General features: G+C 42.5%; 1 protein-coding gene across 1 annotated transcript in view; it reads left to right on the forward strand.

The window, feature by feature from the left end:
• Window positions 1-6,847: 6,847 nt before the first annotated feature.
• The window catches only part of ANKRD42 (ankyrin repeat domain 42), a gene marked incomplete at its 5' end in the record, with an annotated part of 43,650 nt that continues 35,954 nt past the window's right edge, over window positions 6,848-14,543 (forward strand). Inside the window, 2 exons of the mRNA XM_054699446.1 lie at window positions 6,848-6,890; window positions 10,596-10,759. Of these exons, the coding sequence (XP_054555421.1) occupies window positions 6,848-6,890; window positions 10,596-10,759 (207 nt within the window). The remainder of the gene's footprint in view (window positions 6,891-10,595; window positions 10,760-14,543) is intronic.

Genomic DNA, 14,543 nt, shown 5'->3' on the forward strand with positions numbered 1-14,543 from the left:
TGTACCAAATACAGAGCAAGAAGGGAGGGTCAAAGACCGGTCCCCAGGGAAAGAGTTGTAGGTGGGAAGGTGAGAAAGTAGCACTATTGAAATAAAACCTGCCATGGGAAATATCCCCGAACTACTTACTGACTGAAGAACAGTTGAATATGAGTGCTGGTGTCAGTTGTAACAGGTTGTATAGGTGAGAGAACAACAGTAAGAGCTATTCGTTACGCTTAAATGTAGAGATTAAATTGTAGTTAGAACAGGACAAATAGGAAAGACACTACCACGAAAGTGAAAAGCTCACCAGAGACAGGTTGCAGTCTTAAGAGCTGGAAAGATTATCCGTAACACAATTCACTTGGGAATGGAGGAAGAGCATTTTGGTCTGTCTCCCGCCTGAGGCAAACAGTTGGAATGAATGGGGGGAAGGGGAGGGGGAAGACAGGAAAGGGATAGGTAGTGATCTAGGCCACGGCCCTCATTTTCCTTTGGTTGGAATCACAGCAAATGTTAAGAATGGACTATCTCTAGTCTCATTCAGCATTTGTTACTCATGGACACCTCTAATGGTTAAGGAGCCCCACAGCAGGTTCTAGTGAACAGCCAGATTGATCTGTTCAACAATGACATTGAAGTTCAGCCCCCAAAAGATGAACAGGTTAACAGTCACCCATAGAACACTGGGAATGAGAACTAGTTATGTACATAGGGTAGTGCAGCAAAGAAAGCCAAAGTTGTTTCAGAAAAGATGGAACCCTGACTTCAGTTGAAATTTGTGAAAATGAAATGAACACTGTAGATTTCCTAAGTTCAGAAACTTCGCTGCTCATACTTTACTATGTCCTGATTTCAACATCAATTCACTTACTTAAAACTTCCAACTTTCATGTTCTGGAAAATATCAATATTAAAGCAATCTGTTACTCAGCTAAAAGTAAGTTTTGAGGAAAATAACCTAATTATATATATAAAAAATTAAAATTCTCATGTAATAGCTTAACCTATGCCAGAATTCCAGATTCTAGTCTTCTCCTGTTTTTTTTTTTTCTCCCCCAGCACCCGATCACTTCATTAAAATAGAGCAAACTAAGAAGAAAACTTCCATATTAGTAAAGAATACTCAGCAAGATTCTATAACAAACACTGAATACCGAAACTGCAAAAGTCCTCAGAACTTTCAGCCCTAGGAATAAAGGAGTGTTTCTCCACTCAAACTTTGCACAACACAAATTGGGCCCACTACGTTTTCCTTGACTGCTGCTTTCTCCATTAATAATTTCACTTAAGCTGAGGGGACCAATCATTTCAGAGGAAATAACGACAAAACAAAATGTGGACTCTGGTTAACATCCAGATGGGGCTTACTCATCTAACATACAAGTAAGAGTTCCAGAAGGCTGTATTATGGGGTTAATTAGCTTTCCTGTGGAAAGCAGAAGACAGAGAGAGGTGGTCAGGAATATCTTTTTCTCTTAATGGATTGCTGCAAGATGTGGTTGTCCTGGGGAAATTTTCTAGACAGTTCCACATTAGGAATGAGCAGCCCTGAGAATAACTGGTTGGTTTTCTTTATGGACTAGTTAATGCTTAAAATGCTGAGAGGCTTATAATTTCAGGAAAATATAAGCAGACCTCGAATCATGTCTACAAGTGGAAAGATTTAGCTGACTATATTCTAGTAGAAATGGAAAATAAGGATGCTGTTAACAAAGGCTAACCATTGTAGGAACAGGAAGTTTTCTAATCTCATAGAGTCAACTCCCTGAAAACAAAGGGCAGATAGGAAAGAGCAAGTTTTGAGTCAAAAACACCTTTGGCGATGCCATAGTGAGGATTCGGAAGAGTACCCTGAAGCAGGGGTAGCGGGAGGGGGAGGCAAGAACACCTAGTAAGAAGTTCATAGGCAAAAAATAGTAATGGTTACTGAAATCCACTTAATCCAGTTTTTGGCCTGGTGTTGGCCCTGCTCCCTCCTGTAGAACTAGGTGCAAAATGCTGGTTTATCACTCCTCTTTGGTAGGAATGTAGAAGAGGACTAGTTTAATTAATTGGAACCTTAGGCCTTCTATCTATAGGGGTGCAGATACTCTGAAATGCTGAGATGCCCACTTCAGTCTATGTTCTGAAACTTCTCATTTGAGAAACTTCCTTCATAATCTCTCACTTACCTTGCAATCCTGTGCAACCTAGTTTTTACACGTTGACAATTTCATTAAAATTGCTCTCCTGAATATTATCCATGACTCCTTGCCAAAACCAGTGTGCTTTTCTTAGCCTCTGAATCTTTCCTGGCTCATACTCTCTTAAAATTATCTTGCTTTGTCACTGTGTGTTTTCCTGTGCTGCTATATTTTTATTTAGGGTAGAATTTTAAAAAGTTTAAAAATCGAAAGTATAGAAAATAGTCTTTTATCTCCTATTTCATGTAACCACTGAATTAACACTTTGGTGATCCGTCCCAAATTTTGAAAAAAATTCTTGCAGAAAGTAATTGAGAAATTGAGATCACACCTATCACGTTGCCTTTTTTCCTTCACTATACCTTACATTCTTCACATTGACACATGTATGCTGGCATTTCCACTGTGTAACAGTTCACGTCACACCTTTCTTTCACTGATGACTATTCAAGTTTCTAATTATTTACAAAATGTTGCAGTAACTATCCCATTACATACAACTGAGCAAATTACTGATGATTTTGCAACTGGATAGTTGCTTGGTCCAAGGTAACGTACATTAAGATTTCAAAACTACCATATTGTCCTTCAAGGATCATATCAATTTCGTCTCTCACCAGCATGGTCTTCAGAGTGCTTTGTTTACCTAACCTCTTCCAACACGTATTACCTATAAACTTTCAGTTGATTTTATCAATGTGAAGTGCAAATAGCACTCTCTCAACTGTAAGTATCCTTATTTTGCTCTTACTATTTAAAACATTTTTGTTCATTTTCCTATTCAATTACTTTTTTTTTTAACTTTTTTTTTTTTTCAGAGGCATGTTTTTATTTATTTATTTATTTGTTTTTGTTTATACATGCACTGGGTACATTCAGAGCACAGGAGGGTGAGAGAATTCACCCGAGTCAGAGCAGGGAGCAGAGCAGGTAGACAGACCAAAGACACTGCTGAGGGGAGCAGCGGGCGGCAGGAGAGGTCTGCGCGCCATGTGGGACCCTCCTCTGGTGGCTGGGGAGCAGCCAGGGATCGAACCGCGTCGCAGAGGCCGCGGGCAGCTTCGCAACCCAGCGCTCTACCGCTGCGCCACCGGGGAGGCCCTTCAATTACTTTCTAACTGAAAAATTTAAAATAATAAAACATTAAGTCTATCTCTGGTCTCACTTTATGGTAACATATCTTGTTGCCTTTTAAATGTTTATAAAGCTTTTGCACAGCAGCCTCTGGGGTCTGTCTTGCTGAGGAAGGCCTTTCTAAGATTTGTAAAACAATTTTACTCTATTTTCTTCTATTTGAAAGACCTCCTGTACGATAAACGTATTCATGGAGTTACTTCTGGATTCCAGTTTGTTCCACTGGTATGTCTAATACCAACCTGTTTTAAAAACTTAAGAGCTTTACAGTCCCCACAGTACTGTGATAAATCCTCCTTGTTTTAATGCGTTGGTTAATCTTGCATTTTTTTTTTAGATAAACTTTAAAATCACCTTGATAAATCTCCACTAAAAATTGAGAATTTTTACTTGAAATGCAACGAATTTATAGCCTGAGGAGAATCATTTCTCTAAAAAACTGATCCTACACACATAAGGACACAATGTGTCTTTCCACTTATTTGGATCTTCATCCATAAATGAAGTTTTATGGCCTTTTCTTACAGTTTTGTCCATTTTTTGAAAGTGTTATCACTACAACAGCTCACTGTTGCAGCTAATAAGTATCCTTTAAATTATTAAGTTTATAATATCTAAATTTTGTACATTGCTCTGACAGCTATTATCTTAACTCTTTATTCTAGTATTTTAAAATATTTCCCTTAGATTAGTTCTCTTAGATTTTCTAGGCAAATGATAACATTGTCTGTCTTAATCTCACTTCAATCTCACATCTTTCTTGTCTTGCTTATAATTACACCGATACAAAATTATCAGAACAATGCTCATTTTAGGAACAATACCTGGATGACACTAATTATGTTATTCTTGGTCGGTGGGTATCTTTTATCTAGTTAAGAAAGCTTCCTTTCACTACTTGCTTACCACCAATTTTATCAGTAACATGTTAATTTTTAAGTGCTTTTAAAGTAGCAATTAAGATCATAATTTTTTCCCTTTTAGTAATGTACCAATTTCATTACTATGTTGTCATATACTGACCCAACTTAACTACAACACTATTCTCTTAATGAATTTTGGCTTTATAGTTTATTTGACCTTTGCATATATACTCATAAATGAGACCAGTCTATAAGTTTTATTTTCACTATCCTTATTTCCATTCTGTAGGGATTATGCTACTTTTACAGTTGGGAAGCCCTAGATCTTTCTGTTTTATTCCTGCTGAATTTTGTGAAGTATAAACAGGGTATCCTTTAATGATTATTAATTTATTAAAGTTTTCTAACTTTTTAAAATACGTATTTTCCAAGAAAACTATGCAAGTTTTCAAGAGTTTGTTTGAAAAAATAATTCAGAGGATTTTCAAAGTCCCTCATATCTATAATATGTCCTTCCTTGTTTCCAATGTTATTTTTTCTACTTCTGATTTGCAAAGTGTCTTTGTTGTTTCTTCTCAAACACCAACTATTAATAGAATTAATTTTATTTCCTAGCTCACTAATTTCTGCTTTTATTTTGGAGAAATTGCACTTTTTCTACTTCTTCACAGTTTGTTTCCTTTTCTGATCTTTCTTGCCATGTGTATATTCTTTAAGGGCTTATTATACGCTGACTTACTCTCTAAGTTTATCCATTCCATACAAATAGCGAAAAATAAAGCCTTTACCATAATTATGTAACTGATTATAAGCACTCTATTAATTTGGAGTCAGTCATGGTGGGTTCCAAATTCCCACCTCCTAATTATGGGATCTTGGCCAAATCTGAGCCGTTTCTTCATCTGTGAAAATATAAACAACAGATTAGGTTTGACATAATTTGCAAATCATTTAGCATAGAAAAACTGGCTCTTGATAACTCAGTATCTGCTTGGTAAGACAAGAGGTTTCAGCTGCTCCATTTCTAAAAATGAGGTGTTTGAGATGATTAATCCCCAAATCCCTTCCACCTCTGATAAACTTTCAGCCTATTCATCCATTAGATATTCAAACTACCAATCTACCTACACAGTAAAGCCCCCACCCACAGAACTAAGCATTTTAGATGTTAGCAAAGCCAAGAATAATGATAGGGTTTCTAGTTCCCACAGGTTCAGTGTCCTGGAGGGTAGGGGTGAGGATAAGCTGTTAAATAGGTACTTATGATGAAGTGTGATAAGTCGTTTAACGAAGTCTGTGGAAAGCTGGAGATTTTGAGGAATGTGGGCATGCAAAATCAAAGATCTAAGTTGAAAACCTAATTGAGGTTCTCACTAATCGCTTCTCACTAACCTATTATCAGGATGTTCATTTTTATGTCTTATTTATCTGTAAAGAGAAAAAATAATACCCTACCCTGGTTATATTAAAGTTTAAATAAGAAAACTAATCTAAAGCACTTGTAGAGTGCCAGACTCATTATACAAATTCAACACATGGCATTTTTAACATTATTAACATTACAAGAGGCTTTGGAAGTTAAAGGCAGGCGATTTACTCTACCTCAAAAGGTAAAGGTAGAGTCAGGCGAGTTTACCAAATGCATTCATAGAAATTGGGGTAGGCAGCTTCGTCCTCAGAGCAATAAGGTACCCAAGGGCACAGAGACTCAGAATTCTAGCACTGCGGTTCATTATTCCTGGAGGGACACCTGTGCCAAGCAATTAGGATGAAAGAAAGGTTGAGTGGGGGAATCAAGGTTGCCGACATTCACTGAGGGCAGAGAATGCACATGTGTTCTCAGTTGCAAGCACCAAACCTGACCCATAAATTTGCAGCACACCGTGACTGTAGGAATCCATGGAAGTAACTGGGTTGCAGAAAAATTCCGGCTAGCTTGCTGAGAGCAGCCACTGCAGCGCAGGCAGCCGTGCATGTGCGGTCCAGAGAAAGGGAGCAGCTCCTGCCCGTGGCCTGTGTCTTCCTGCGAGCTCCACGACTTACCTGCCGTCTGGCCTTAGCCCCTTCCTAACACCTGGACCCTGGGGTTCCGGGGCTGTGCGTGAACACCTACCTTCCAACATGTTTGTGAGCATTAAGAACCAAGCGGTTACCCGAGCCCGGCGCTAGCCCGCCTCCGGGGGCGCGCTCGGCGGCCGGCTCCCCGCACGCCTGGTCCGCGCCCGTGCAGCCCCGAGCGCGGCCTCCTCCGGCGACCCCGGCCCGGGACCTCCCCGCCGGCCGCCAAGGACGCAGGGCCCGCCGGGCCGCGGCCGCCCGCGCAGACCGCAGGCCCGAGGCTCCGGCCGCGCCGCCGGGCCGCGGGGGGCGCGAGGGAGCCGGGGCGCCGGGGGCAGTCACGGGGGCCCGGCGGGGAAGCGCGACCCCCCGGCACACCGGCCGCAGCTCACCGCCGCGCTCCGCAGGACGAGCCTGGAAAAGGTGAGGGAGCCGGAAGTGACGCGGCCGTGCGGAACAGGAAGTGACGGCAGCACGCCGGAAGCGCGCGTTTCCACGGCGACCGCGCCGCCGCCGCTTTTCCCCGCGGGCGGGACTCGGGACGCGGGACAGCGCCTCGGAGGGGCCCTGCAGCCGACACCCCGCGACCGCGCCCCCGCCGCGGCCGGGCGCCGGGAGCCGTGAGAGGAGCCGCGGGGCGGGCGGACGCCGCCCGGAGCCGTGCGGAGTGAGTGGGCGCCGGCGCCCGCGGCGGCTCGGGGGGGCGCGAGGGCTTGGGGGGATCCTGGGGGGGCCTTGAGAGGGGGCTCGGGGAAGCCGGCGGCAGGGCGGCCTCGGCCCAGCCCTGGGGCAGCGGGCGCGGGACGCGGCGGCGGCGGGAGCCCCAGGGCCCGGCGTGAGGGCCGGGACGGCGGCGGCCGCGCTCGGGGCGCCTGAGGGGGTCGGGGGGACAGTCGGGGAGAGCGCGACCTCCTCAGGCGTCCCTGGGAGAGCGGAGGGCCCGGGGCTTGGGACGGCGACGGCCCTGACCCCGAGGGGCGGCGCGCGGGGCCGCGCCAGGGCCTGGACGCCACAGCTCTCGGGGCTCCGGGGCGCCGGCGCGCACCCCCCCCCCCGCCGGACCGCGACCCCCCGGAGCCTGGGCCCAGCTGGCCCCCGCCTTAGCTCGGACCCGCCTTCTCCCTCCCCGCGCGTCTCCCTTGGCGGCCTCTCTGCACCCCCATCGCTCGCTTTGTACCCCGATCGTCGCTCTGCACCCAGGATCACTCGCTCTGCATCTGGATTGATCGCTCTGCACCCCGATCGGTCGCTCTGCACGCCTGATCACTCGCTGTGCACCCCGATCGCTCGCTCTGCACACCCCCCCCCCCCCCCCCCCCCCCCGGTCACTGATAACCCCCTCTCTCCGCAACTAGCCGCGCGGCTCCTGAGGCTTCCTACCCTTGCTGACATCAAGTCGTGGTACATCTTCGGAATCCTTTTAAATCTTGGTGTCTCTGCAGCGTTGGACACCTTGCAGCTTAGACGTACCTAGTTTTCTTCCTTCCACCTCATTAACTCTCCTTTTCCTTGACTGGCGTATTTTTTCCCCATTTTCTCCTTAAATATTGCCTTTCCCCCGGATGCTGCCTGTGCTGGTGCTCAGATGTGCTCGGCATGTGTATGAGCTCAAACCCACTGATGACCCCAGATTTATGTTATTCATTTAACGTCCCCTGAGTGTCTATTGCTGTGCCTGAGGAGATGTCAGTGACGAAGACAGGCATAGTCTTTGCCTGCTAGCAGGGAAGATAGAACTGGGCAAGTAATGCCTAGTGTGATGTATGTTATAAGGGTGAAGTGCCGTTGGCTCCAGTGTGCGGTGAGATGGGGTTAGGGAAAGCGACCTCAGAGTGAGACGTGGCTAAGGCTGACAGCTGAACTCCACATCTGCCCTCTGAGCTGCAGACGCGTGTTCAGCTCCCTCCTGGAAGATTTCCTTAAGGACTACGAGATCACTTTTACCAAAATGCAGTGCTGTGCCCATAGCCAGACCTTTCCGAGTTAATGCATTACTTTTCCTCTGTGTCACCGGTTATATCCATCCAAGTTCAGCTCATCCGATTTCCCTAATGTTTATAGAATCTGTCTCCTTTTCTGTTTCTACTGCCCCTCTCTCTCTTGAGGGCTAACTCAGCATTCCACTCTGATCCTTGGTACTCTTCTGTTTAGAGCCCTTTAGTGACTGCATTTTCTGCTCAGGTTCAGCAAGTTAAACCACAGGCTGTCCAACTCCAGTCTCTTTTCCTTGGTCTTTATGCTTTAGGTTTCTCCACACATCCTGCTGTTCATGTGATCAAAGATGCTTTTGCCTGCCCTTATTTTAAACTCCTGCTAATCCTTGAAGACATCTTCATTGTTGCCTTCCACAGGAATCTTCTTACTCCCTATTATTCCTACTTGAGTTAGAAGTCTTCGGTGCTTGTGAATAGTTCTTGTGAAATATTTGTCATTGCTCTCACCTCATTATTTTATAATTCGTGTTTGTAACTTTCTGTGAGTTCCTTGAGGACAGAGACCATGTTTTAATTGTTCTTCAGGGTTTTACTCAAATGTTTCATCCTCCTCCTCTTACTCCTTGATTTTCCCTCTCAAGTCATAACTGAAATGTTTTTGGTTTCATCATATTTATCCAAATAGATTTTAAAGTGTTGGTGGAAAGAAAATTAAATCTGTCTGTTTTCCATCTATGTCTGGCACATGTTAGATGCTTAGAAGGGGTTTTGTGTAAAATGTTTAGTATTTTCTAAGGATTGGTGAAAGATATGATGCCAACTCTCAAGATATTAATGTTCTGGGCCTCCCCGGTGGCGCAGAGGTTGAGCGCTGGGTTGAGAAGCTGCCCCCGGCCTCTGCAGCACTGGTTCGATCCCCAGCTGCTCCCTGGCCACCGGAGGAGGGTCCCGCATGGCGCGCAGACCTCTCCTGCCGCCCGCTGCTCCCCTCAGCAGTGTGCTTCGGTCCTTCTGCCTGCTCTGCTCCCCGCTCTGGCTCTGGTGAATTCTCTCACCCTCCCGCGCTTCTGACTGTACCCGGTGCTTGTATAACTAACTAACTAACTAAATAAATCTTAAAAAAAAAGATATTAATGTTCTAATTGTGGAAGAGGGCATACACATAGATAAACAGAGGAAGGTTTATAGATTATCTGCCAAAATCTTTGGTGAGTTGTTTTCAAAACAACTGTATATGAGGAATTGTACCGTTTTTGTGTGTGTTTGTTTTGTTTAGGAGACACTTTGACTGAATTTCTTCCTCTTCCAACAAATGTCTCCTTATTCTTAAAAGCCATTATTTTCTCTGGCTCACATTTAAAATATTACACAGGACAGTAAGCCTGATAATCACTTTTTTTTTCCCCAAGATTTATTTATTTATACAAGAACTGGGGCACACACAGGTCAGCTATGCGGGAGTGAGAGAATTCACCAGAGACAGTGCGGGGAACAGAACAGGCAGATTAACTGAAATACACTGCTGAGGGGAGCAGCGGGCGAGACAGGAGAGGTCTGCTGCACCATGCGGGCATCTCAGCGGCTGGTGGGGATCGAACCGGCACTGCAGAGGCTGCAGACAGCCTCACAGTACTGAGCTCAACCACCTGCGCCACCAGGAAGGCCCCTGATAATTACTTTTGATGTTTGGGACATTAGGCTTTAAAATATAAAACACTGTGAAGTGTATGAAGTAAAAATTGTGACTTGCCAAGTTTGTAGGACAAATGAGAAAGGTAAGAAAATATTGATAAAATATATCTGCCTCTCTGAGGTAAGTTTTTTCCACTGGAGAGCAGGCCTTTGAGGATGCAGTAGGCCTATTTCAGAATGGTTACTTTCCCCCTCCCCCTGCCAAAGATAGGAGGTTTTTCTTGGCTTTTCACATTGATAACCTGGCAGGTTTCTGAAGGTAAAATCTATGACTCTCCTGTGACCTGGAGGAGTTTCTCATTCTTAGGCCAGTTTAATACCCAAATTCTGGCAATGTATCAAACTTGCCACGTAAGTACTTCTATCAGTTTATGATTCCAGTGTTATCTGCTCCAGGTAAACTGAACTTTACTAGATTTCTATTTGCTTATCTTTCCAGATTTCAGGGTAACAGTCTGCCCTGAGACTTCAATTCTCTGAGCCCAAGAAAATTTGTTGATTTTCCATTTGTTGAACTTTCCTCCTGTACGTACTTGAGTGATAGCTTCCATGTTCTTTATATGTTAAAACTGGCGTGGGAATCTGGTAAAGATGTTAATCATAAACATCTTTGTAGTAAATTATTTCAAAAGCCAAAGTGATTTTTTACTTTCCGTTGCATCATTTCTTAAGTGTTTTTTTTTTTTTTTTTTTTTTTTTTTTTTTTAGCTTTATAATATATTTTAAGCAATTTGATATTTCAATAGGTGCCAGAAGGAAGGTGCATTTCGGGAGCATGCATGATGCAGTACGAGCTGGCGATGTAAAGCAGCTTTCAGAAATAGTAGAACGTGGAGCCAACATTAATGAAGTGGATATTCTCCATAAATTTACTCCTTTACATTGGGCCGCACATTCTGGAAGTTTGGAGGTAAGGAGCTATATTAATTATTAGATTGAGGCAAGTTTACAGTTATTAGCACTTTTGTAAATTTAGCAAACAGGACTGAAACCTTATGCTAGGCACTATAAATTTTTTTTAATTCAGTCTAATATTTAGTTGTTCTGGTCACTATAACTTTATAACAAATGGTTCCAAAATGTCATGGTGTAAAATAACCATTTGTTTATACTCAGAAGCCAATCGATTTCAGGGGCAGTTTGTGTCTGGACCGTGCTATCTGGGGCTTCATGAAGCTAGAAGGTTCAAAAGCTGGACTGGAATCATCTGAAGGCTTGTTCACCAGGATGTCTTGTGCTTGATGCTAACTGCAGTCAGGCACCTTAATTCCTCTCCATGTGCGCCCGTTGTGAATCCTCTCCATGTGGACTAGTTTATGCTTCCTTGCAAAGTGGTAACTAGTTTCCAAGGGAAAGCATAGAGGATAACTTAAAGAGGATAACATAATGAATCCCTAGCCTCTTATCAAATCCTAACATTTTTGCGATATTGCTTCAGATTTTTGGAAAAGATGGACTGTGCAGATATTTGAAGTCCCTGAGCACCCTCCCAGGGGCCTGTCCTCTCCTTCCCGCTTCTGGGATAACTGTTGCCCTGAGTATAGTATTTGATTTTCTCACCTATGTTTTATGTCATTATTAAATGGTCCTATCATTGTTTTGAATGACATCGTGGTTTTCATATATGTGGTTCCATATGTGTATCCTAGTTCATTTTTTGCAGCCGTGTTGTAATAATCTTTTCTTATAGTAATGCCAGAATTCATCTATTTGTTGACTTTTTTGTTGTTTTCAATTTTTAGCTAGTCCAAGCAGTGCTTAGTGAATATTTTTATGCATGACTTCTTATCCTTGGCTGTCTACTAAGCAAACTGGAATTTTTCTCATGATTCAAAGTTGTGTGCGGGAGGGCTTATTTTAGCTACTACATTTTGCCTGTGGGTTGGTAGGTTGCAGTAGATCTGTTTACAGTGTGGTCTCTTTTTTCCCTGCCACACATTCAGTGGCTGCTTTCTATGAATAAGTCTTCTTTGTGTGATTTCTTGTTTTCTTTGCACTCTACTGTTTCTTGGCACCAACTCTGGTGTAGAGAATCTCCCTCCACTGGCTTGTGTGTTCCGCTTGACTTGTTATAAACAAGGAGTTGTACTCTGGCCTTTTAGTGGCTTCCTCTTCGCTTGGAAGAAATCTGCCTTGACAGGTCTTTCTGCACTTGCCACCCTGGGTGGGTATATTCTCTGCCGTTTTTCTCCTACGTTTCTTTTTTTTTTTTAAAGATTTATTTATTTATGCATGCAAGAACTGGGGTACAGGCCAGACATGTGAGGGGTGAGAGGATTCACCAGAGACAGAGTGGGGAGCAGAACAGGCAGACTGACTGAAACACACTGCTGAGGGGAGCAGTGGGTGAGACAGGAGAGGTCTATTGCGCCATGTGGGTAGCTCCCTGGCTGGCCGGGGATCGAACTCGTGCTGCAGTGGCTGCGAATAGCCTCATAGCTTGCGTCTTAACCCCTTGCACCACCAGGGAGGCCCCTCTTCTACATTTCTGTTTGATCTACATGCTGGAAGCTTTTTCATTTGTTTTTGTGGTGTGGTTTCAGGTGTCTCCTAGTTTCATCAACAGTGGAGTTTTCTTTCTGCTTTTCTCAGTTTTTGTTTTTATTTTGGGGGGACAGTGATTTGAATGGGGAAAATACAGATTTTACTCTATATTCAAATAGTATAAGACTTCTTAAGGATTCATCACTTCCTGGTATTCTTTCAACCTCTGTGATTAATCCTAGTATTCTTTGTTTAACCTACTCTGTCTTTTCTGTTAATATAGGTACTTTTTATGCTTTTTCCATGACCTTTCTTTCCTTTGTCTTTCTCTCTAGGTAGTCTTTCACACGTCCTCAACTTTATCACTTGTGCATAATAATTCAATTGTTTACTTTCTTCCATGAATTTTGACTTATATATCTGGTGCTTGTTCAGCAGTTCATGCGTGTCTGACTGATATTGTAAACTTTAATATTCTAACACTAAACCTTTGAATTTTTCCCTTCCTTTCTTAGCTTTGCACACTAATGGCTTTTGAATCATTATTGAGTTTTCATCTTTCATAGCAGCAAAACACATTATCAACATTTGTCTAAATAAAGGTGTTCTTCCTGAGGCATATTCATGCAGTGAGAACTGATCTGTTCCATCTTTTCCTCTGTCCTCATAATAACTGCATTAGACCTCATTGATTTCTTTCTTTTCTGTCTTACCCACCTCTAGTCCAGATTCTATATACAAATTTATCACTCCCAAAATTACGTTTGATATTACTTAAAACCCTTAACGTCTCTGCATTTACTCTCTCCCATAGGATAAAGTTCAGATTATTTAATATGGTATACTTCTATCTCCAACCTTATTTCCCTTAATACTCGTTTTATGGGCAGAACTGGTGACTGTTGTCATTTCCCAAACTTGTCTGCAATTTCATATTATCAGAGACTTTGCTGTTGGATGTCCTGGGTCTTGCTTCTTTCCACTGGTTACCTGGTTGAAATCAAAGTCAGGCAGTATTTGCTGTGTTACTTCTCTCAGTCTCCCCAGCTAGCTACTCTCTCCTTAGTGCTACCCATACAGAGACACACACACACACACACATACCTTGAATTGTTAAATCTTTGTTATTTTGAGCTCTTTGAAGATACCATTTTGTTCTTCTTTATCTGTGTTCCTGCGATTTCTAGCATAGTTGCTGGTGTACTGGAGGAATATCATAGGTTCTCAGTAAGTATTTGTTGTATTGCTAAATTTGGTGAATTAAATTTTTATTTATTTTTAGAAATATTCGTTGAATTTTAACAAAAATAAATCTAAACCAAAGTGTTTTAATGCCTTTCCCCCTTCTCATTTCAAGGTCATCTCCCATTTCTCTATGTGAATACTGCATTAATGTCTTTATATTATGTTATACTTTCTGAAATTTCTTAAAACTTACTGTACTTATATGTTGGTAATATGAAGTAATTACTAAATTAATAACTGGTGAAACCATAATTTCTTAGACTTCATTTTTTTCCTGATGAAATCAGCTATTGAGTCCCTAAAGTAAACTTTTATTTTCAGATATATTTTACATGGGTTACACATCTTTGTTTTCTTTGTGTGTATTATAGTTTTTTAGTTTGACTAATATTTTCAAATTGGCACATTTTATATTCAACCAACTCTAGATTTTGATCCTTCTATTTCAACCCCTCCTAGCAGTAGTTGTTACTACGTGTTTGTTTGTTTGCTGATTTACACTGGACTAATTTTATGGAATCTATTTCCCTCACAATGTGTGACCACTGCTTAATTTTTTTTAATCCTTGTTTTTAAGCCTATCTTCCTAGGGGCCACCCCAAGATCATCATAGATTAGTGGCCAGCCAATGGTTGAGCAAAGGTTGCACTTAAATACCTTAAATTGGTAAGGGGTCTAACTGTTGTTGATGATTCTGTGTATGACATGGGGATTATTTTCAGATTCCAAGTAGTTTACAAGTCAGCCTGAGATTTTTTTTTCCTTAATATGTTTGCAATGTCTCATGGTTAGCCAGTGATGTCCAGCAAATGTTGTTCATCTTCTTGAGTATGAGCAACCTTATATATGCACAAATTTTTTTTTTTTTTTTACATCTCAGTAACATCTTTATTTTTTTATTTTTTTTTAATAATAAATTTTATTTTTATATTCCCCATACAATTGCAAACGCCCCATTCTGACCC

This window comes from Talpa occidentalis, unplaced genomic scaffold (assembly GCF_014898055.3).
Source record: "Talpa occidentalis isolate TD23 unplaced genomic scaffold, MPIMG_talOcc4v2.1 talOcc4.3, whole genome shotgun sequence".
NCBI lineage: Eukaryota > Metazoa > Chordata > Mammalia > Eulipotyphla > Talpidae > Talpa > Talpa occidentalis.